This window comes from Rhipicephalus microplus, chromosome 8 (assembly GCF_043290135.1).
Source record: "Rhipicephalus microplus isolate Deutch F79 chromosome 8, USDA_Rmic, whole genome shotgun sequence".
NCBI lineage: Eukaryota > Metazoa > Arthropoda > Arachnida > Ixodida > Ixodidae > Rhipicephalus > Rhipicephalus microplus.
The window spans coordinates 83,197,846-83,222,605 of record NC_134707.1 but is presented as its reverse complement, the minus strand read 5'-3'; the positions used below and the strand labels follow the sequence as shown (position 1 = coordinate 83,222,605).

Sequence of the window (24,760 nt, the reverse complement as noted above, 5' to 3'; positions counted from 1 at the left end):
GAACAGGCAGGCGACGTTGGTCACTTGTGGGCCAACGGGAACGACTTGCACACGCTCGCCGCCAATCACCAGGCAGCAAGCATTGACGATTAGAGACATGGAGGCCATGCTGTGAGTAAGATATCTGCACGACCATTCGTCAAGTGAACACGACCCCGAGCCACGCAGACGCCTTTGTTATAAAATAGCCCAACAATTGTATCCGCTATACCTTCGCGGTTGTACAATGCGTCATTCTCTACGAGCACCATTACACTGCAACGTGGCGGCACAGATACGTCTTCATGAACAACGCGTAGAGCAGTTAGGCGTCGTTCCTCAGATTTCTCCACAAGCATAGCTTGCTCACTCAAAAACGACACGCTGTACCTACGCAGGTTAATTACAGCGTCATTATCTTGCGAAAATTATTTTCTATCATGAGTTCCCTTAAATATTCTGGTAGCACATTGAAATGGGCAACGCAAATGAAGCCCCGTCTTTCAAGTCTTGCAGTGCATCTACCAAGGGATGTAATAAGGTCACCACCTGCCATGTGTATCTGCGATCCACTCCACTGTGTCACAACTTTCTTTAGCTTCTTCACCATCTTGTGACTTATCACTGAATAATCAGCGCTGGTGTCGACTAAGACATTCAGCTCTGAACCTTCCATTCTCAACCTCAAATCTGAAGTAATGCTTGCGCTGCTGCGCCAATTCTCCGGAAATACACCATCGTCACCTTCAAACCGTATTGGAGGATCTTCATAAATGAGGTTATTAGTGGCCTCACCTTCACAGGTTACTTGTTTCAGTTTTCCGGGAGTGGACTTGAAGAAGAATTACCAGACTTCCTTGAAGGTGCACGTGGGCTGGGTGACCGGTAGCGCATAGGCGATGGTGATTGTGACTGATCTTGGCGTCGAGGTGGTGAGTTCTGGAGCGTGAACAAGTACTCCTCAATTTATGCTGGTCGTTCGCTGTTTCGGGGGAATAGTGCATACGACGGGAAGCCTGTTAATTCAGCCTGTCGGTAAGGGCAGAATCTGTACAGATAACCCGCTTCACCACAATGAAAACACAGCGCCCACTATCAAGCCAGACGTCACTTTTCGTGGGCCTATGCTCCACATAGCGAGGTATGCTACGTGCTCCGGGGGGCAGATAGGTAGCCGTTGGTTCCCGTAGATGAGGTGCGCTGCGTGCTGCAGGTTGGAGAGAAGTCGCCATCATCGCAACTGCTGCATTGCTGTGTTCCGTGGGTTGTCTGAAAACTTCAGAGTATGTTTGGATAGGTTGAATTGGCTGCAGCTCAGACTCTGGCTCTCGTATGACCTATCTTTGTTGTTCTCGAACAACGTCGGTAACAGATAATGCAGTTAAAATCCGGGGCATTTGCAATCTGCTCAGTTCTTCGATTTAAAAGCAGCCTCCGCCTTTTCTCTCCGGTCTGTGTTCGCGTACGTAGCCACCACTTCCCGTCGAAATACCTTCGAAGTGGACAACGAGGTTTCATGGTTCTCAGACCATGTCTTTGTGAAGTCTTCCAGGGCGAAGTACACGTGACGGAGCCTGACGGAGCCTCTGTCATCCCATAATTCAAGCTCGCCACTCTCTCGAACAGGTCCAACCAATCTTTCATGTCTTCGTACGAGTAGCCGTGGAATACTAGTGGCTGGTGCGGTTGGCTGATGAACACTTGTGCTGGTTTTACCTGGCTAGACGTAGTGGTTGCGTCCATCGTCTGAGTTCCCCTTGGTGTGAAGTGAAAAAGACCGAACTCAGGTCAGTCACCTCGAAGATGGCGACTTGCCCTCTGGTGTATTGGAGTCACTTCCACGGGATTCACTCACTGGTGTTCGGGGCTGCGCTGTCTTGAGCTCGTGGGGCTTCGATTGATACCCAGCACCTTCCCCAGAAATGTATAGCAATATATAGGTTTAACTATCAAACCTTTTTAGTCCTCAGAATAAACACTACTAGATGGACGTTGATTGTACAATATTATGATATTTCTAGTATACGTGTGCGTGCGACGCTTTGGAAAGGTTATTGGTATTTAATCTGGACCAATTCATTCCTTTGAGCCTAGCAGTAAATGAGTAACCCTGAGTCATATACCTCATTAGTTCCATAGTAGATATAAGGCAGCTCTTCGAGGTAATTGAGTAATAAATCCTCAAGTTAAACGTTCTTTCTTTAGTTGATTGACGTATTTTAAAGTAGTGTTCGTGGAAGTTTGTTTCATAACAGTCGCTGCTCATACTGGCACTGCTACTTGCTGTTCAAACACATTAAAGAGATTGGAGCAGCCTATATATAAACACGACAACATATTGGAAGTTTAGAGATCTCGTGAGAGAAAGAAGTAACTATATATACAGCAGTAGGAAGAAAAAACGCAGCGTTACAAATCTACTGATATTGAAACAAAATGCTGGTAGATGTGATCACTGATTTTAATGCTATTTGCTCAATGTCATTCGCCCACTTTACTACACATGTGTATACAACAGCGGATATATTGCGCGTAGTGGAAACTTACAGGAAAAGTTCATCACAGAGATCTGCATGCACGTACGTCTCAAGAGATAATAGAAGCTGGGGCACCACTTTCAATCGCTAGAGCAAAAAAAAAACATTGAAAGAGCAGGTTTTATAAAAATTTGCAAAAAACGTTTATTTACCACACTATAGGTTTACTAGATATGAGGAAATATACAATTCATAGCATAATTATTTTCTGTTAAGTGATTGTTCATGTATACTAATATTTTGTTTCTCCACTCCAGATTTGCAACGACAGATTTGATGAATCATGACCAAATCGACTCTTGCGCTTGCGTTATTTGTATCATACACTGCTTCAAGCTTGGCAACTAAAGGTATTTTTTCAGGCAGGTGACTACTCAGATTGTTTATAACATAGGTATCTTGAAGACCATGTTTCCTCCATTGTTCATTATGATGGCAAGTCATTGAAATATTGGTGACAAGTAGTAGATAATCCGAAGATTTCAGACAATTTTCACAATACTTTTAGTTTTGTTCTACATGAATGCAGAAGGATGTTTGGCTGATTATAATACATGTCTAACTAAGCTGCGAAAAGTCTTAGAGGCACTGGCTCCCATGGCTCCTGGTACAGCTGTAAAAATAATTCGTAAAAGCAAAAATCTGTCCTGTTTCACCCGGCTTTACGGGTGCAGTAGGACATCACTTGGGAAGAGTTGGATTTGTCTTAAAAAAGGGCCCGGGTGTCTTGAGCGATTGTTATAAACGGATAGCTTGACATCGAAGATTTAAAAAAGACAGGGGTTCCACAATTTTGTCTGCACACTTCATTTTCGACACTAACAGCTTCATACCGATATCTAAGTGGTGAAGCCCCGACAATCTTATCAGGAGGAAAGTAGAACATAACTGCGCAATGACGCTGAGATGTTATAGCTGTCCTTGACTCTAGCCATCTCATTACAGCCACTTCTTTTTACTGAAACTGACAAGAATGCAATCGCCTTTTGTTACTTTAGTGTATAAATTCGGTCAATTGAATTTCACAAATTTCATGCCAGTCATTATAAAAGCCTGACATGCAACTAAACTTGTGAAAAACAATGACAAGTGTGCCTTTTTCACTCTAAGAACACCAATCCTTTAGTAAATGCCACTTCTTTCTTAGATGGGCGTATTTGGCAGTCTTAGCTGTACTGCGCTCCTTTTTTGATTGTGTAGGGCTGGCCTCTGCGGATTCTTTTTCAATAGTATGGTTCTCCAATGCACGCGTAACGGCTTTTGATAAACTTTTTGTCGTCTTACGCTGTTTAAGCAGTGGGGCAAATGTGGGAGTGGGTGACCGAAAATTAGTTCGGCAGATGGGATCAGGAAGGTTGCAGGTGTAACGTGGCAGCAGGAAGCAGAGGACCATGATGCATAGGCGGAACATGATGATGGTGATGAACGCAGTGTGTCTGCATGATAGAGAGGAACAAGACATTGTCCCGTTTCAGCCTCAAATCAACCATCCCATTACTCCCCAACTACGTTTCCCAAAGTAAACAAAGCTCAGCGACTAAAGTTCAACCGTAAAGCTTGAACTTTTTTCTTTCAAAAAGTACAGCGCTGATGCGTGTTTTCGAGAAAAAAAATTATTAGCGTCCAAAGCAGTTGAAATCCGAGAGAGGCACATTTGTGATAGCAGACACTTACTTTCAGCTCGTAAAAACGTCGAATTCTAGTTATAGAATTCTCTACTAGCCGAACACGCCCGCCATTGAATCCACGTAATCGACCTGTTGGCACCATTCAATAAGTCGTTGGCAAACGTTTCTCAAGCAATTGGAAAAGAGATAGACGCAATGTCCCATTCCTCCAAATGTACCATACCTTCTAACTCCCCCCTACATTGAAGTACTGCAGAAAAATCAGGAGCCTGAGCGGAAGGTCCAAGAAAGTCATAATGTTAGCTCGACTAGCAGCTTCCTAACAGCTTAGCAGCGTCTTGACAAAAGTTCTCTGGCGACGTTTACTACAAGCATGAAGCCAGAATATGCGTTTTTGTCCATGCACGCATTTATACAACTAGGGCATTTTATGCAGAACCAACCAACCATACATACTGTATTACCTGCACTAACTGCACGAACTTCACTTTTTGATACTTATCTTTAGCATTCGTATTGCCTACTACGGCCACTGAGAAAACTGTCTTTGTATAGGCTGCGAGATTATTTGTTCATTACTACCAGTCAACTGAACTCCTTTAGTTCCAATCTGCTCGTGGTTTTAGTTTTTCTGGGTTAGTTTTGCTGGTTTTCTATACTAATACACATATTTTATTGTTATTTACTTTAACAACCCACCTTTCGGACAATCGCAACGTGGCTTATGGGACACCCAGGAAACGCAACGAGGGAATCTGATACGATGGTAAGAACCTTAAGTAAGAAAAGACGCTCGCACACACGTGTAATACTGTCAAACACGGCGTTTATTTGCGGTTGCACCGCCATGTTTTTCGCGCACTGTAACTAGCTCTAAGTGCGTTAATTATGTAACTACACTGTATGAAAGAGTTAATGACCAACTTTACACACAACAATTTTCAGGGAAGCTTTCATATCACAAAATTCAATGATGGCAACATGCACAAAAATCACAGTATATCCTAAAGTGAACGAGGATGAGTGGGGTGAAGCGTCCGTCCATGTGTCCAACCGTTCGTGAGTTTACAGGTTCGCCTGTCTATCCATCTGTCTGTTCATCCGTTCGTGCTTCTGTGCGTCCTTCTGTGTATCTGTCCGTGCATCTGTCTGTGTATCTGTCCGTGCATGCTTCCAACCTTTCATATGTCCATCCATTCGTCTCTGCTTTCATCCATCCGTCCGTGCTTCTGTCCATCCGTCCGTCCGTTCATCCGTCCGTCCTTGAGTCCACCCGTTCATCCTTCCGTCCTTGAGTCCACCCGTTCATGCGTCTGTCCTTGAGTCCACCCGTTCATCCATCCGTGCTTCTGTCCATCTGTCCGTCCGTGCTTCTGTCCATCCTTGAGTCCACCCGTTCGTCTGTCTGTCTGTCTGTCTGTCTGTCTGTCTGTCTGTCTGTCCTTGAGTCCACCCGTTCGTCTGTCTGTCTGTCTGTCTGTCTGTCTGTCCATTCATACTTTCGTCCATCCCTCTGGACGTGCGTCCGTCCATGCGTCCGTCCGCCTATGTGTCCGTCCTTGCTTCCGCCGATCCACGTGTCCGTCCATGCCTCTGTTCATCCGTCTGTCTGTATCTGTATGTGTCGTCCGTTCGTCTGTCCGTCCGTCTGTCCGTCATACACACTAGCACCACCTGCTGAGTGAGCCATACAACTAGGTGGTTACGAATTGGTCACAAAGAGACATCCATGAACAGAGCCACGGTTTTAGGAGTTTAGCCCCTAAAACTGGGCACTATAGCAAGCGACAGAAACGTGGCCCTCAAACTCACGCTCGGCGCATGTGTATCAGCGTGTGTAGTTTTTGAATAATTGATGATCTCACGAAATTAGACTTGCCACTATTCAGCCACTTTGGACACGAAAATATGATCGTTTCATCAAAGTCGCTCGTCCTTTCGCATTACCAGATTTTACTGTTAGTCATATTTGACGGGGCTTAACGTCCAAAACCACGATATCTTTATGAGAGATACCGTAGTAAAAGGCTCCAGAAACATTGACCACCTGAGTTCTTTAAGGTTCATCTAAGTCAAAGCACATGTGCCTCAAGTGGAATTTAACACGGCGACCACATTGTTCTGTTGCCTGTATGTGAACGCACAACAGTCGTTCTTAACTGCTGCCACTGATGAAATAGTATTATCTGGAATATTGCGTTCTAAAACAGCGTCCCAAAGCCACCATTGCGACAGTCGCCATCGTCGAGCACTAAGGATATATCATTCATCAGCTGTTCCTTAACGCGCAATAGAGTAGCACAGTTAATGGGTATCCAGCCTTTCGCCTCCACCTAAGATCTCCGTGGCCACCGAGGTCGTACCCTTGACATTATGGCCAGCAGCTGAGCGTCGTAACCCCTGATATGCATCATGGTGGACTGCAGCTACTAAAGTGTTGCGCCATTGAGCACGTTGAAAAATGTCCGTTTTCCGGCATAGTGGAAGGTAAAAGTTCGGTGGAAGCACTGTGGAATGACAAAAAGAAAAAAAAAAAACAGGACGAAAAGGAAAGGAAAGAAAGACGAATCAGGTACTCGCACGCGAAATTTGGCTTGCTTCTGTTTTCCCGACCGTAGAAGGAATCCTATGTTTTTTCCGAAGTGAAGCTTTTTATGTCGGAAGCCTGCCGCCACCGTCGAAGCTTCCTGCGCTGGGCAAGTGTGCCGATTGGCGCCGAACAATACAACAGGCGGACGCTTCCGGTGCTGCGGAAGCGCACAAGCAGCGACACATGGCTTGCGCGTGGCTGCGCGTGCCGCACGCTTACTCACTCTACAGTGTCCAGAAATATATTTCTAGACACTGTACTCACTCAGTCAGGGCCGCCACCGAGCGCAGTAGACATTTTATCTCACCCTATAATGTCTTCATGAAAGCCAGTAGCGAGATCTGTCGTTTGCGTCCCTTTTCCAAGGAGCTTCGCTCATTTCGCGTGCCCACCTAGAACTGCCAGTTTTTAAATACGAAGCATTTCTTAGCAAACTTCGGTGACTGAGCGTATCTATCTATCTATCTATCTATCTATCTATCTATCTATCTATCTATCTATCTATCTATCTATCTATCTATCTATCTATCTATCTATCTATCTATCTATCTATCTATCTATCTATCTATCTATCTATCTATCTATCTATCTATCTATCTATCTATCTATCTATCTATCTATCTATCTATCTATCTATCTATCTATGACTTTTAGCTCTCCTGGCGGTTTTGTTATTGGTATCGATACCAAACTTCGTATGGCATAACATGGCTGTATGCTGAGCATAAGTGACTAGTCATAACATAAAATCATGAATTGTTCGTCATGAATTCCATGTTTTACATTTAGTGTTCTTGCTGCCCTAGCAGTAGTTTCGTTAACATGCACTGTTGCAAAACTCGTATGGTATGACAAGACGTCATGGAGAACACAAGCGACAAACACTAACATGAACATCATGATATGCGTGTCAAGTAACAACATGATAACATGCCACACTCATGATGTGCTTGCGGCCGTCTCGCTAGCTTCGAATATAGCGAAACTTGGCATTACGGGGCGTGAATAGTTGACAAATGTATGTGACTGGCGAAAACATGATAATCATGATATGCGCGTCATGTAACAACATGTCTACATACTACGCTCATGATGTGCTCACGGCCGCTTCGGTAGCTTCACTTATACCGGATTCGTTATTACAGGATGTGAATAGATAACGCAGGTAAGTGACCAGTTAAAAAATGATAATCATGAGTTGCGTGTGATGTATCACCATGACTTCATGCTACGCTCGTGATGCACTTGCGGCCATTTTGCTAGCTTCACATGTAGCGAATACGGTATTGCGTGATGCGAACGGATGACATATGTAAGTGACAAGTCCAAACATGATAATCATGACACGCGTGTTATGTAACAACATGACGACACGCCAAATCATTGATGCGCTCGCGGCCGTTTCGCTTGCTTCATATGTACCAAATGTGATACTACGTGACGCGAACGGACGACATATGTAAGTGACACGTTCAAACATGGTAATCATGACATTCGTGTCACGCAACAACATGCCTACGTCCCACGCTCATGATGCGCTCGCGACCGTATCGCTACCTTCAAAGGAAGGAAGGAAAATAGGAAGAAAAGAATGGCAGGGAGGTTAACCAGCCTACAAGCAGCCGGTTTGTTACCCTGCGCATGGGAGGGGGATGGGGAAGATGAAAGATAGAGAGCAGAGAGGGAAGAGAGATAAACACAGCACATTCGGCAGCACACGCGCGCACGCTCAGTCATAGTCCAGTCTTGTCTTTCGCGGTTTGTGACATTGCTGTTACAGCCACTTGTTTCAGTCCGTGTCGCGTAGAATTTCAACAGACGTTTTGTCGCCTTCTGTTGCAACTCTAGGGTATTTGACAGAATAGTGTCCACAGACATTTGGCTGTTGTCGATGCGCGTGAGAATGAACGCCAGTGACTGTCTCTGAATGTCATACAAGGAACAGTCACACAGGATGTGCTGTAGCGTCTCTTCGCAACGACAGCCATCGCAGAGAGCATTGTCGGCCATTCCTGTGACAAAAAAATAAGATTTTGTTAACGCCGCTCCTAGCCATAGGCGATGAAGAAGGGTGGCTTCTCTTTGATCGAGACCAGTGGGCATGCGGAGAGTCATCAAAGAGGACAGATGGTGTTGATTCGTCTCGTTGCTAGGTGGGCACCATAGTGAAAACGTAATTTCAAATGCTAAATGTAGTATTACGTCTCGTGGATGGATGACGACGGTGTGCGAATGATGCGAACTTGATAATCATGAGATGCGTGTCATATATGAACATGACTACACGCCACACTAAAGGCGCCAATACACTTCTACGTGACCCAGCGCGCGTGCGCGCCGGCGTTCGTTTCGTCACGCTGCGTTGCTTTGACGCATGCGCGTTTGAGTGCGCCTGGCGTCCCTCCGTCTCGAAGAAAGGCGGACGCAGTGCTGTCTGGGTCTCGCCATCTGCGCTAAACGCAGCATGTCAGCATGTCGCTGGTTGCACCGGTCGCGCCTGGCGTTAGACTATACAGTGTTCGCGGCTGAACCAGACGGCTGGAGGTGTTTCTCTCACAGTTGCTTGATAGATCTGCTGCAGCTCACCCAATCAAAATCCTGGTGGACTTTGTAGCCTGGCAAGCAGGGAACACCCATCAGGCGCATGGGCTAGCCAATAAATGTGTAGAAGCCCTCGTTGCTTTAGAAGCAGGAAGAGAGGCCAGACACCTGCCTCTGCCACGGTGGATGCGACTAGAGAGGGCATGCGTGACCTTTCTCTCTCTCCATTTACCCTCCTTTCTCAGCGTTTGCTCACTCTCCCTCTGTCTCAACTAGGTATCTCTCCCAGTGGCGATTACACCCGCACTGCGAATGCGCGTCGTTCAGTCCTTTCTCCTCTCCTACGCTTCTCTTTCTCTCACCTCGCAACACCAACGCAGGCAGCGTCTGCTAGCGAGTGACTGCTCGCGCTGCACAGCCGTTATCTACTCACCATGAATAGGAGGCATTGGATCTCACCTCCAAAGCATTGCTGGTGGGATATTTGAATCTCCAGTACGTTGCTGAACAACAAAAATTTGCAGCGTGCACACAAACTAAAAGCGGACTGTTCGGTCTCGGTGTCTAATTGGAGCCTTCAGTCTCTTATTACTCATTAACAGAGATTATTGCCATGTTCCAGTAGAAAACGCCGGTCCATGACAGCGTACTTCGCGCCTACACACTTTTTCTCTCTTCTGCAACGCCGCGATGAGTGCCATAATCAGGGGCACCGCGAATGCAAGCTCTAGCACCCGCTGCTTGGCATCTACCAATGGTTTCGTTTAGTGGGAGATGGTGTAAGTTTTCATTAGTTTTGGCGATATGCCATGGTGAGAAAGGCGCTAAGATCGTGTTATCAAAGGGGTTTTGTTCGCGACGTTATTCATCGGCTACTAGAAAGTGATAAGATGTGAAATGTGTTTAAAACAAACGTTTGACGATTTGAAGTACTATGGGCGAACAATAAAATATCGGTGTAGTTGACATTAAGAAACCACTGATAAGTGGCGAAGAAGTATATACAAACATCATGGAAAAACATACAGGGGATCAACGGCTACCACATTGCTTCATAAAGAAAGCAACAGAATACCAATCAAGAAGGGTGCAAAGCAGGGGGATACAATCTTGCCAGTGCTAATTACCGCTTGCCTACAGCAGGTTTTCAGAGGCCCAGAATGGGAGCAGTTAGGCATAAGAGTTAATTGAGAGTACCTTAGTAGCCTGTGCTTTGCCGGTGACATTGCATTGCTGAATAACTCAAGGGACGAATTGGAACTCATGATTACGGAATCGGACAAGAAGAGCAGAAAGGTGTCTTAAAATTAATCTGCAGAAAATGAAAGTATTGTACAACAACCTCGGAAGGGAGCAGTGCTTCGAGATAAGTAATAGTGCACGTCAACTTGTAAAAAAGCCCCGCCGTGGTGGTCTAGTAGCTAAGGTACTCGGCTGCTAACCTGCAGGTCGCGGGTTCAAATCCCGGCTGCGGCGGCTGCATTTCCAATGGAGGCGGAAATGTTGTAGGCCCGTGTGCTCAGATTTGGGTGCACGTTAAAGAACCCCAGGTGGTCGAAATTTCCGGAGCCCTCCACTATGGCGTCTCTCATAATCATACGGTGGTTTTGGGACGTTAAACACCACATACCTACTTACCAACTTGTAAAATACTATGTCTACTTAGGGCAGGTAATAACCGCGGAGCTGAACCACGAGATTGAAGTAACTAGAAGAATAAGAATGGGGTGGAGCACATATCGCAAGAACTCTCAAATTATGACACGTAGTTGCCCTTATCCCTCAAGAGGAAGGTATATAACAGCTGCATCTTGCCGGTACTTAGCTATGGAGCAGAAACCTGGAGACTAGACTTACAAAGAGGATTCAGCTTAAATTGAGGACGACGCAGTGGGCGATGAAAAGAAAATGGTAGGTGTAACTTTAAAAAATTAAGAAGAGAGGTGAGTGGATTAGGAAACAAGCGGGGGTTAAGGATTTCATAGTTGAAATCAAGAGAAGGAGGTGGACATGGGCCGGGCATAGAGCGCGTGGACAGGATAACCACTGGTCATTAAGGGTAACTAACCGAATTCCCAGAGAAGGCAAGCGGGCTAGGGAGAGACAGAAGGTCAGGTGGGCAGATGAGATTAAGCAGTGAATTCGCGGATATAAAATGGCAGCAGCAAGCACAGTTGACCGGCGGAACATTGGAGAGGCCTTTGTCCTGCAGTGGACGTAGTCAGACTGATGATGATGATCATGATGATAATGATGATAAGCGGCGCCACTTGTTGCTATTGCCTTCCCTTCTATTTCATAATCAAGGTGACGTAGCGGGACTGGCAAAGCAGCTGCTTTCATTCAGCTTAATTGAGAGCGCTGCATTATGAGTCGAGCTGGAGTGTGCCGTCAAAGGATAGTTTCATAGTTCGTGTGGCTTTATCAGTCGACAAATTTAACACTCGATGATTAAGTCGCGGAAAATAAAACCACAGTTGAAAGTTCTCTCGGGCGTGCCCACAATGGCCTCGCTGACCCGTTTGAAGCCTGAGGTTTATAGTTCATAGAGCAGTTTGGCACTTAGATAATTAGTTACGATTACCATTTTATGTCTCGTTAACAAAGAAATCGTCTGCGGCTACTCTGGTATAATGAAAGGTAGTAGCAGAAATGTTCATTGAATAAATGACGTTTAAATATGCAGCCTAATAGAGAGCATGGCGCAGCATCAGGGGCGTGCAATCAGAAAATAAGTGGAAAAGCAAAATAAATAAATGTAGTAGAAAGATAGCAGTATAAGCAGCCAGGCTCTCGTTCATTGACGGGGGAGGCATTAGGAAAAGTCAGTGTCCAGCAAGTTGCGCGTGCCTAACAATAAGCGGCGATGCCAGGCGCTTTCAGAAGCTCCAACAGGCTGCAGAGAGCCCGAAAGTTGGGAGGCGAAGGGAGCTGAAAGTCGTTTCAGGGGGTCGCAGGGAGGCCGTGTTGCATGTAGGCAGTGGTGAACCCTAAGCGTTCCTGCGGCAACGCTGAGCAAACACAAAGAAGGTGCTCAAGTGTTTCAGGGTTGCCGCAGCGTTCGCAGGCTGGTGAAGGGGAGTGTCCCTTGGCGTACAAGCGCGCCGCTGTTCGCACACAACCCGGGCGCACGCGAAAGATAGTGGCGTGCTCCAGGTTAGTGAGACGGAAATATAATTGAGTTTGCTTGGTTCACCGCAATAGCACTTTTTCTAGGTTTTTTCGTGATTGTTGGAGCACCCTAACACCCGTGATTGCTGGTTTCACGTTCATCAAAAACACTGCGTGCCCGTTAATCATATTGTAACGGGGAATTGGTGTGGTCGTCAGAAACATACATGGCAAGTATGTGCGTCAATGTGCGGTTGAGGCACTCAGTAATTTTGTTGGTCTGAGGATGGTAAGAAGTCGTACAGTTGTGCTGCGTAGTACAGGATCTAAGGAGGTCGTCAAACACACGAGACAGGAAGCAGCGGCCATGATCCGTGAGTAGGTGAGAAGGAGCACCATGCTGAAGGTTGATGTCATAGAGTAGGAAATCTGCGACTCCCGTTGCGCAGCTGGTCGAAAGCGCTCGAGTGATTGCATACCGAGTGGCATAATCCATAGCTGCTGCTATTCATTTGTTTCCCGTTGCCGATGTTGGGAACGGACATAACAAATCCAAACCCACACGATGAAACAGCTCGGCTGGGACTTCAATAGATTGAAGGTGACCGGCAAGGAGCTACGTAGGCTTTTTCGGACGCTGGTACAGGTCACACGCTACAACGTAGCGGTGAACGGAACGATAAAAGCCCTTCTAGAATACCCGTCAGCGGACGCGATCATAGGTTCTGGAGACACCTAAATGTCCGGCAGTTGGGGCGTTATGAAGTTCTTGCAAGATGTCCTTGCTCAGATGACGTGGAACGACGAGCAAAAGTTCCGTGCCATCGGGCTGTAAGGGGCAGCGGTACAAAACATTGTCTTGAAGAAAAAATAGGCTCAGTGAAGCGTCCTTATGGTCGGATGGAAGATGGTCAATTATCAATAGCAGCGATAGATCTCGGTGTTGTTACTCAGCTTTTTGCACAAAATCTGTAATGGCTAGGTTGTTGACATCAGCTTCTAACTTAGAGGAGTCAGGTGGATCAACCGGGTGTCGAGATAAGCAGTCGGCATCGCTGTGAAGCTCGCCAGACTTATACACTACAGAGAACGTGTACTCCTACAATCGCGATGCCCATCACACGAGTCTTCCTGTGGGATCCTTAAGGGTTGACAGCCAGCAGAGCGCATGGTGGTCTGTGATGATTGCGAATGTGCGTCCATATAGGTACGGACGAAATTTTGCGATAGCCCAGATGAGAGCCAGGCACTCTCGCTCAGTAATTAAATAGTTCCTTTCCGAATGAGAAAGTAGGCGGCTGGCGTACGCTATGACAAGGTTTGTGCCATTCTGCATTTGTGCGAGTATTGCCCCTATGCGATGGCCACTTGCGTCGGTGCGTAGCTCCGTTCAAGCGGCTGGATCAAAATGAGCCAACACAGGTGGAGATGTGAGCGCAGAAATCAACGACGCGAAGGAATGTTCTTGGTCTTCACGCTAGAAAAAAGGCACGTTCTTTTTGAGGAGATCCGTGAGAACCGAGCAATTTCCTCGAAGTTGCTTACAAAGCGGCGGAAATACGAACAGAGTCCCCAAAAGCTGCGGACTTCTTGCGTGGAACGTGGGACTGGAGACTCGCGCACCGCGCGGACTTTATCAGGGTCGGGTCGTACACCAGCAGCGTCAACAAGAAGGCGAAGTAGCTTTGTCTGACGGTGCCCAAAGGTGCACTTAGACGCATTAAGCTGGAGGCCAGCACAGCGAAAAACGTCAAGGATGACCGCCAGACGTGGAAGATGGCTTTCGAAGGTTGGCGAGAAAACGATGACATAATCCAAATAGCACAGGCACGTCGACCATTTAAAACTACGAAGGAGGGAGTGTATCATGCGCTCAAAAGTTGCTGGCGCATCGCACATCCCAAAAGGCATGACTTTAAATTGATAAAGCCCGTCGGGTGTTATGAATGCTGCCTTCTTGCGGTCGTGGTCATTGACTGAAATTTGCCAATGTCTAGATCGTAGGTTTAGGAAAGAGAAATAGTTGGCACAATGAAGGCAGTCAAGCGCATCATCAGTTCGAGGTAGACGATATACATCCTTCTTGGTTATTTGACTTAGATGGCGATAGTCGACGCAGAGCCGCCAGGTGTTGTGCTTCTTTTCAACAAGCACAACAGGTGAAGCCCAAGGACTGATTGAAGACTTTATGACGTCTTTGTCGAGCATTTTCTCTACCTCCTTCTAGATTATTTGGTGCTCTGAATGAGACACACGGTAAGGACGCTTATGAAGTGGACTGGCGTCGCCAGTGTCGATACGGTGAGCTACGACGCTCGTGCGGCCCAAGGAACGGTCGTCAATATCAAAAATGTCGAGGTAAGAAAATAGAAGACCATGTAGCGCTTCAACTTGGGACAGCGACAGGTCATTTGATATCATTTTGTCTAGGAAAGCTTTATTCTCTGCGGCTGCTGCAGGTTCGGCTACGGTCTTGATGTCAAAAATGAGAGATGAAGTTGTACATTGCTCCAGAGTGGAGAGTTCTGCTAAGGCAATACCTTGAGGAATGACCTGGGTCGGCCCGGAGAAGTTGAGGACAGGGAGGTACGTCTTGTTGTCGCTAATCTTCATTATAGTGTGAGGAAGTATGATGTTCTGGGAAAGAGTCAGGTCAATGAGTGGGGCTGCCAAGTAGTCGCCATCAAAAACAGGTGGGAACGGCGACGTAGAAAGGTACACAACGGCCTGAGGCGGTAATCATAGACAGTCCACGGACCGTAGCCTTGTGCGAGCTGCAGCAAGGACATCAGAGTACAAAGGCAACTCTAGCTGTAAAGGGCCGGTTCAACAATGAATGAGGGCTGAATGCGCGGTCAAGAAGTCAATGCCGAAAATCGCGTCGTGTGGGCAAGCGTTTGGAACAGCAAAGAGGACTGAAGTGTGAAGGCCGGCAACTGTGACGCGGGCAGGGCACATACCAAGAAATGATGTTCAGCTGCCGTCGGCTACTCGCACAGTCGATGACATGGCAGGGGTAAGAACGTTTTTCAGGTGGGATCGAAGACGTGATATCATAACAGATATGTGGGCAGCAGTGTCTATTAGAGCTGTAACGTTCAGGCCATCAATAATGACATCAAGTAAATTTCGTCTTGAATTAGTGGTCGGTAGAGGTTTTTCGGTCTGAGTTGTCAATGCAGTGCCACCTCCAGGAGCTGCACCTGTTAGTTTCCCTAGAACTGTTCAGAATACGCCGGTGACGGGGAGCGACGGCGTTGATAGTAGCGGGGCTGGAGACCCTGAGGCGACGGCGAGCGGCTGGACCGGGTTCCCTGGTCGACGACATCAGCGTAGGATGGTTCGGAGCGTTGCGTAGGACGGCTAGGTTGCAGGTCCTGAAGGTGGTCATCGGAAAAACGAGGTGGTGAATACTGCCCACGACTCTGTTGGTGGTCGTCTAGAAAACGTTGCCAGAAAGGCCATCTGTTGTGGCAGTGGCGGCAAATGTGGCCAACACCATGGCCAGCGAAGCATATTGGTCGATCATCTTGTGTGCGCCACTCAGATGGATTTCGGTAGCGTGATGACAACCGCGGGACCGACGTAGCAGCAGCAACAAGTGGGGCGGCGTGATAGTGAACATTAGGATTTATGGGCTGTGGTGTGTGGCTGGAGATTTGGGGAACAAAGACGCCCATGTTGGCAAAATCTTGTCGCACAACAGCCTGAATAAGATATATCGGGGGCCGAGTTGTCAGGCACGGAGGGTTGATATGCGGAAGTAGCCATGGCTTCCAGCTCCTGGCGGACAAGTCTTGTGATGTTTGGAGGATTCACGAATGGACGTGGTGCCACAAGATCCTTGCAGGAAGAAGTCGCAGCGGTGTTCGGGAGTCGGGAAAAACGTTGCGTGATTCTCCTGCTTTTGGCTTGTTCGAACCAACGACACTCACTGACAATTGAGTCAATGGTGGTACAGTTCTTGCATATCATAATGTTGAAGGCATCGTCAGCTATGCCTCTCAACACATTGCTGACCTGTTTTTGTCACCTTCATGTCTTTGTCGGCATGTCTTTGTCGACATATCAAAGCCGACACGTCTTTGTCGGCCTTCCGACACAAGGCGAGCACGTCTTAGATATAGGTGACGTATGACTCGGTGGAAGATTGAACTCGTGACGCTAGTTCCTGCCTGGCTGCCATTTGTCGAGCAACTGACCAGCCGAACAAGTCACGGAGCTTCTGCTTGCACACGTCCCAACTCGTCAGGTCTTCCTCATGCGTCTCGTACCAGGCGCGTGCAGTACCTCGCAGGTAAAAGATGATTTTGGCCAGCGTAAGCGTCTCATCCCACCTGTATTGCTTACTGACGCGCTCGTATAAGGTGAGCTACTCGTCAACGTCAGTTGTGTCGGTGCCGCACAATGTACCTGGATCGAGAATATCGGAAGGGATCCCAGGTGACGGAGCAGGCATAGACTCAACGGATGGTGCACTGCCTTCAGGCATCGTGGCTGGACGAAGCTGACGTCCGCTACGAAGATCCAGAGTCGGAATGTTACCCAACACTTCCACCAAAAATATGTACCGGGGAGTATTTATTAAGTGAACGCCGGGTGGGCTAACACTGCATACAGTATGCAAGGATGCAGGACAAGAGGGCAGTTCAGACCCAACCCCACAACAACATCGTTGTCTTCATTCCATCTGCGTCGTTTCTGCACCCGTGCCTGAGGTACCTTTCTATACCCGTGACAATATAATGGTGTTGCATGTCCGACTGCGGTAAAACATCATATTACTATTATGACTATTAAGTTTTTCGTTATTATAATATTATAATGTTGTTGATTAGTGTTGAGTAACTTTGGGCAAGTGGTAGGAAGGAATGAACTTTATTGTTCGAAATGGTATACTGATACAGGTTCCGCTTTTACCCTAGGTGTGAGGTCGACTTATTTCAGGAACCATCTGGCCTTCGCTGCCTCCATGGCCCTGGGTCGTGGCCAGTTCTGGTCCTTCGAGGCGAGCTTGGCCTCCCACGTTTCGAGAAGCTGTTCGTCATCTTGAACAGCGTCACAAGTATTCGGGGGGGGGGGGGTGATAGGTCTGCATGTGTGTTGCATGAACACTCGAGGATCTTGTGGGCCAACGTTTCTGGTACGGCACAAGTCGGGCAAATATATTTGTGTAATCTTAGGTACAATCGGTGCATTAGTGTACCGTGTGCGTATGTGTTGCTCTGCAGCCTTCTTTGTATGTTACTGTCCTCTTTGTTGAGGTTAGAATGTGGTGGTGGGCACTCTCTGCGTGCCAGTCTTTGGCGTTGTGGTATTGCTGGGTAGGTGATTGGTACGGGCTCAGTCTCAGCTGACGAAGCCCTGCTGACTGGAGAGCAGGAACGGATAGATCCTTAGGCGTGACCATGGGCCGTGGCGTGAACCGCCTCGTTCCCCTCCAGCCCTTCGTGCCCACTTTTCTGCGCGAATTCTTAACACTTAAAAAAGCTATTTTTGAAATAAGTGCTTCCAGAATAGCAGCGAACACGCTCATAAACTACACATGAGGACACTTTTTGCACGAATTTTTTTGAAATTGTTTTTGTGCAGTTGCTCAAGAGGCCGCAGAACGTTTTCCTCTTGGGAACATCAGGAGAAGTACAGCGTGGAACTCATGCGCCAACGTGCGTTAAAGCAGCATATAGGTATCATAATCGTTATAATAATGAATATGAATGGGAGCTATTTATCGAGCAAACGAGCAAGGTGAGTTCACACATTCTGTTCCTCTTACCAAAACGATTGCAGATTTTCCTGAAGTAATAAAGGAGACACCTTAGCGTGGCTGCCCAACTACTGTCATATTCACCCTACATAGTCTTCGAATATGAGAGAAGCCGTAGCCTACTCGCACGTTTGCCGAGAAAACTTTCTTTTTCCAGGGAGGATCTTAAGGCATTCTTGAGGAGAAAACTTGCTGAAGAACAGTTAGCCAGATGGAAACAAGATAAAAGCATATAAGTGTGATTATTTACTAGCCAACGGCAACGTCGAATGCTGAAATTCGACTATACGTTCCCCAGAGCTTTTTTCTTGTCTTTACTTTTCAAGCAGCAGCCTCCACGAACATTTTCCCTAAATGAAGCAAGTAAAGTAGTTCTTTTTTAGGAGCTATCATTGATAGCATTCTACAATTAGAGTTAGATTATATCAGCGAAGCGCATAGAAAGCATGTAAGAGCCTTCTTCATGGCTCTATGATCATCATAACTCACCGGAAGAGTGCAACAATGCCGATATTGAAAAGGGCTAAGCAAGAAAATGTTTTATGCAATGTTGTAACTGCATATTGATAGGGAACACTCTAGTGATAAGTGCATTGTTGATGATGAAATTTCCCCTCTTCGATACCTTTCTTTCCCCCTCTTCCCTTGCCTAATGCAGGGTATACCCTACCGGGGCTCAACCCAGGTCCCGCCTTTCTCCTTATTTTCTCTCTCTCTCTCCCTATAATATTTGTAATAGATTAAACTGTTCTTCGAATGCCCACAAAATGGTATAACTTAGAAGGACAAATATTTGGTATAGTTGGTACGCCACGATTAAACAACGCAAAAAAAAAAGAATTTGAAAGGAATAAAGGTGACAACATGCGCGCTCGTGTTGTCGCCTTGTTTGTTTGTCATCATTTTTTTGCCTTTTTGTTATTAGAGTGGTACGAATCGCTCAGTGCTGTGCGAAGACAGCGCGTTAGCTGAGTATATGTTAAGGGCGTCACTACACCGCTAAATTAAATGAACGACAGCTGGTTACAAGTGTGGTGGCTGTTTTCGGGCATTTTTCTGCTTTGTGGTCGGCAAAGGCGGTCAGGTTGGGCAGGCGCGCAGCTGTTTTTAATGTGTCTTCAGAGTAGCCGGGGTATGGTATACGCGAAAGCTGTGAAGTCACATTTTCTCACACATAACTTTCTGACATATATCTGATCGTTGACATAAGTGCGTCCTGGTTTCAGGCGATGGTCAAGGTGTCTCGGTTGTCGAGGGCCCCCGAGCTGAAACACGTTGTTTGCGCAGTTAGTGAAAGCACTGGCAGAAAGTCACAATCTTAGACGAGATGCGTGGGTGTCAAGCCACCTTTTGGCAAGAATTGTCCTGCATGCTTTTAGAAATGCGTTAAGTATTACCCAGTGTACTCTCGCAAAGGGCCGGGTGCTTGCACAGGTCTAGATGTCTTTTATGAAGCTCGTCTAATTTTTATCCCACTGCTTTGTGCACTTGCATGTGCGCGTAAGCACTTTTCGAAGCGGAACTTTCATCTTGCTGGGTGTCGGAACCAAAGTGGGAAACTTTTAGGAAGTGGCCCAAGTAGTTAAGTAAGTCGTACTCTTGACTACCGAACGAAATGTTTGTGGCATCTTTCAGGTAATGTGGCACATACAACGTCTGTGAAGGATAGGTTGTCGCGGTTATGTGTGCTCGCCCTTTCATATTGATACATAACAGCCGCTCAACTCGGTTGCATAAAAGAAGAGGACGAAGTTAATTTTTGGTTGATGCTAGACTGGCGCCATCTTGCTCGTCTTGGAGAGTGGTAATATTGGCTAGGAAAGAACTGTGGTAGAACTTGAGTGGTGAGTGAGAAGTGTACCAGTGGAAGAAAGGTGCGGTTTCTCGTAATTTTCAGAATCATATGCGGTACAGCAACCCCATGCGAAAGCATCACGGCAGGAATCAGGGCCACCATGTAATCACCGTCAGGTACTGGCGGCGTGGAGGATAAGTCGACATGTGTGACAGAGTTGGGTGGGATGCGCGTCAAATCAATGCAGAAGAAGCTGGTTTGTGGTGGGCTGGTCGGGTCGGAAAAGAGAGGTAAATTGAGATAGAGAGATCCAGCTGAACAGTCTATGAGGGCAAAGTGCGTGGCTAGAAAATCCATACCAAGAATGAGTTGATGAGGGCAATGTTAGATAACGGCGAAAAGAATGACAGTGCTTCACTCCCCAATAGAAACTCGCGCAGAGCACATGCCAAGAATTGGGCCAGTTCTTCCATCGGCGACTCGTACAGCTTGGTTGAGGGTGGGCGTGACAACATTTTAAGTCGACGGCGAAGGTTAGCACTCATAATGGACACATGCGCGCCAGTATCTATCAATGTGCTGGCACGAACACTGTCGACAGTAACATCCACAAGGTTCTGGTTTGTCGTTAACGTTAAGCGAGGATTTCTTATGAAGGCCGTCAATGCAGCTCCATTTGCAGAAGCTGCACGGCCGAGTTTTCTGGTCGGAGGTGCTGCGAATAGGTCGGGCAGGCAGCACGGCGTTGTGGGGATGACCGGGACTGACAACGAGCAGGGGACGGAGACCGGTCGTAGCGAGGTCTGCTCAGAGGTGCTTCAGGAGCGAAAAATGTGGTGGGAATTGATGAAGAAAGTGATAGGAACGACTGGCGGACAGAAGTGGCATGAGACTTAGGTGCATAATGTGACGGTGGAGTCCAGCGATTGAGGCAGTGACGAGCGATATGACGAACGCGTCGACAGTTAAAACATATGGGCCTGTCATCCAGGGTACGCCATTTGGACGTATTGCGTTGGATTCGAGGAGCAGAAGGGGGACGATAAGAAGGCTCAGCAGAGTATACGGAAGGAACAGGATGTAGGACGACATTCAATAGCTCTGGATGAACGATGACTTATATGAAAAAGATTGTGGTCGGGGAAGGCGCAGGCGCTGGAAATGACGTGGCTACTGGTTGTGCTGCCTCGACCTCTCGACGAATGATGCGTGTGAAGTTGTCCCATTGAGGGGCCTGGGGGAAGGCGTCGGCACACGAAGAAGTCGCCGCTGCGTTCCGAAGGCACGTGATGCTTTGAGCTGCGCAGCGTGCTTTAGCTTGTTCGAAATGTCGGTATTCTTTAAGGATGGTGTCGGTGCTCGAGACGTTGTTAAAAACCAGCAGGTTGAAAGCATCGACGGCAATGCCTTTCAAAGCGTGGTTAACCTTTTCGTATTCTGACATGCGCTGGCCGGCCTTGGAACAAAGGGCCATGACGTCAAGAATGTAGGAGACATATGATTCAGTAGAAGACTAGGCCCGTGTGGCACTTGGAGGCGTTGAGCTTGAGTCCGGCTCGACGGAAAACGTCCTGAATACAAATGTGGGGAAAAGACAATAACATCGTCAAGGTAAGACAAGCAGGTGGGACATTTCAAACCTTGGGGTAATGAGTCCACCACTCTTTCAAATGCGGCTGGCGCATTGCAGAGACCAAAGGGTATCACCTTAAACTGATAAAGACTATCAGGAGTGATGAATGTGGTCTTCTCGCGGTTCATCTCGTCGACGGCTATATGCCAGTAGCGTGACAGAAGGGCAATAGTTGAAAAATAAGTACAACCGTATAGGCAGCTGAGGGCGTCGTCGATGCGGATTTTCTGCTGTACGACATAATATTAGTGCATGGTGCTTCACGCCTACTTCTCACTGACCGTGGCCGCCCGTTCTTATCAGCTGTCGTTAATAAAATCCTGAGGTCTTGCCATACCAAGCACGAATATTCTACTTCGTACCATCCCCAGTCAAATGGCCTCACGGAGCGCCACAACAGAACTCTAACAGACATGCTTGCCAAATACGTTGCGCCAGACCACCAGGATTGAGACATTCATTTGCCGTATGTGACGTTCACCTACAATTCATCCCGTCACAACACTGCTGGCTATTCGCGATTCTATTTCCCATATAACCGGGACCAAACTCTACCCTTAGACAATTTTCTACCCGTGGCCACTGAATATGCCGGGGAAGCCATCGCCCGCACTGACCACGCGCGCCAAGTCGCCCGTAATGGTCTACAGGCCTCACAGGTGCCCCAACGACTGCTCTACGATTCTCACCATAAGGACGCGCACTTTTCCACGGGTTCTCTCGTGCTCCTCTGGTCACCACTCGGCGTGTGGGACAGTATTAGAAATTAACGTCGCCCTTTTTTTTATTGATAAGATATATAAGGAGATCTTGGCGCATCATTATGGCGCCGGCTACTCCTTAGCCGTTGATTGAAACTTGAACACGTATCTTGAAGCAAAACATACAAAGCAGTGCATGTAAAATAGAAAACATGGGCACAGATATGCAAAGACACACTTATACGCACATGTCACAACATAATGGTAAGCAAATGTTCGAAAGTCAATGAAAGAAGTCTCTGGAAATGTCCCTCGTTAATATTCGTTCCACCAGCACAAAACGGCAGAGCACACGTCTGGTCCTTATAAAGATGCATTCGCTCGTATGTACATAACAGTCAACACGTCATTCATTTCACAACACACACGTGATAGGTGTCACATGATACTGTCATAATAAGTACATGTGTTACAAATGAAAGTTTGTTCTTTCCTAATACTTTTCAGCAATCCCGCTGTCTTGTAAAAAACGTGTTAATGCTTTGAAAGCGTGTGACTGTAAAACTCCAGTTGGCCACGGGCCCAGACGTTTTTTGATGCTAAATGGTCTGCGGTCCAATGCGAACAGATCGGACTTAAGACGGCGTCTCGGCGTGTCATGATGTGGACAGTCTATGAGAAGGTGACATACGTCTTCATCTATAAATCCACATTCGCATTCGGGAGTTTCAGCTCTGCCAAGTCGGTGCAAAAAATGTTTTGTGTATGCGGTGCCTAGCCTCTATCGGTGAATTAGAGTTTCCATACTTCTATCTAATGCCAGCGTAATTTTGAAATCAATAAATTGATCGATGTGATATAAATCGCAGCTCTTTGTACTGAGGTCAAACCAAGCGGTTTTGCTCATTCTTAAAGTTGTATTATTATAATACTACGCAATTCATTTTCCAAAATTGCTAAAGAAACAGTAACGTCTTTACGATGTGCTCGTCGTGCTGCTTCATCGGCAGCTGTGTTTCCAGGAATGTTGCAATGGCCAGGTATCCACTGGAATTTGATCTCATGTTGCGCCTTCTTTGCTTTGGTGAGCTCTTTCAGCGTTTCGTATGTCATACTATCACTTATTACTGTCCTGTTTGTACTGGAGAGTGATTTTAATGCGGCCTTTGAGTCACTGAAAAGCACCCATTTTCTAGCGTCTGCTACCGACGTTATAAACTTTAGAGCATACAGAGTAGCGAAGAGCTCAGATGTAGTAGATGACGTCATGCGACATAATAAAACGATTCCTGAATATTGAGCTGTGGTATGATAAATGCCGATGTTGTAGTACTTGAGCCATCTGTGTAAATGTGTATATACCCTGGATACCGCATGTGTATCTGATAAAGCGCTAGTTGTTGAGCAGCTTGGATGAACATGTCTCTCTTTCTGATAATGCCATCCACTGAGAATTCAATGCTTGGTATTGCAAGCAGCCATGGATGATAGTCCAATTCAGGGCTCGAAAATTCATTTCTGGGTAATATATGTACATTACTCAGTACATAGTTATGAGCATTGCTTTTATCTCTTAGTAAAATCTCCAGTGCCAATGGGTGGTCCTTGTGTTGCGTCTGTAAGCGAAAAAAATGGCGGCATGTTTTAATTGTTCTCATGACTGGAAAGGGTGGTTGTGGAGTATCTGCTACGACAAGGCTGCTGGAAGTCGCTCGTGGAACACCTATGCAGACGCGCAGTGCCCTAGCTAATATTCTTTGAAGTCGCTCCTTTGAAGTGAAGGAAAGGCCATGTATGACTGCTGCAGAATATGCAACTTTTTGTCGTATAAAGCATTCTGAACAGCGAGCATGGATGATACAGATCTGCCCCATGATGTCCCAGCAATTCTTCGGTGTATATACACTAGCGTATTCACCTCGTTTTCGAGTTTCTTTATGTGAGGTGCCCATGATAGCTGCCTATCAAGTATTACTCCGAGAAACAGATGCTGTGTTACAATCATTAATGGTTCTCCTTCTAATTTGATATTGAAGTTCTTTAACTTCTTACTGGTGAAGGACAATACAGCTGTCTTTGCGTGCGATAGAATCATTCCTCTTTCTTTTAAAAAGTTGTTGATAATATTTATTCCGCTTTGCAATGCAATCTGAATTAACCATATGTCTGTGCCAGGTGCCCAAATGCACACATCATATGCATATAAGGAGTATTTCAACCTGGAAGGCAGTCTTTTAGCTAAATCAGCCATAACACAGTTGAAAAGAAAAGGGCTTAGTACGCTCCTTGTGGCACTCCCTGTCTGACGTCGTGTTCTGCACTTTTTCCTTCGCTCGTCTGAATGAATATTTTGCGACCTGATAAAAATTTGGATACCCACCGCAAAGACCTGCCGGACAGTCTGAGTTCCAACATACTCAGCAGAGCATGAGTGTGATTGACTGTGTCAAATGCCCTTTTGATGTCTAAGAACACTGT

The 24,760-nt window shown here is 46.7% G+C and overlaps 1 protein-coding gene across 5 annotated transcripts in view; it reads left to right on the top strand.

Annotated features, from left to right (window-relative positions):
- LOC119163866 (uncharacterized) overlaps window positions 1-24,760 on the top strand; it is a 65,597-nt gene that overhangs the window by 13,436 nt on the left and 27,401 nt on the right. For 3 of the 5 annotated variants that reach the window (XM_075872230.1, XM_075872227.1, XM_075872228.1), the window contains 3 exons: window positions 2,774-2,866; window positions 4,882-4,910; window positions 17,979-18,134. In XM_075872230.1, the coding sequence (XP_075728345.1) occupies window positions 2,800-2,866; window positions 4,882-4,910; window positions 17,979-18,134 (252 nt within the window). In that variant the 5' untranslated portion in view covers window positions 2,774-2,799. The remainder of the gene's footprint in view (window positions 1-2,773; window positions 2,867-4,881; window positions 4,911-17,978; window positions 18,135-24,760) is intronic. The other 2 variants (XM_075872231.1, XM_075872232.1) reach the window with 1 other exon arrangement.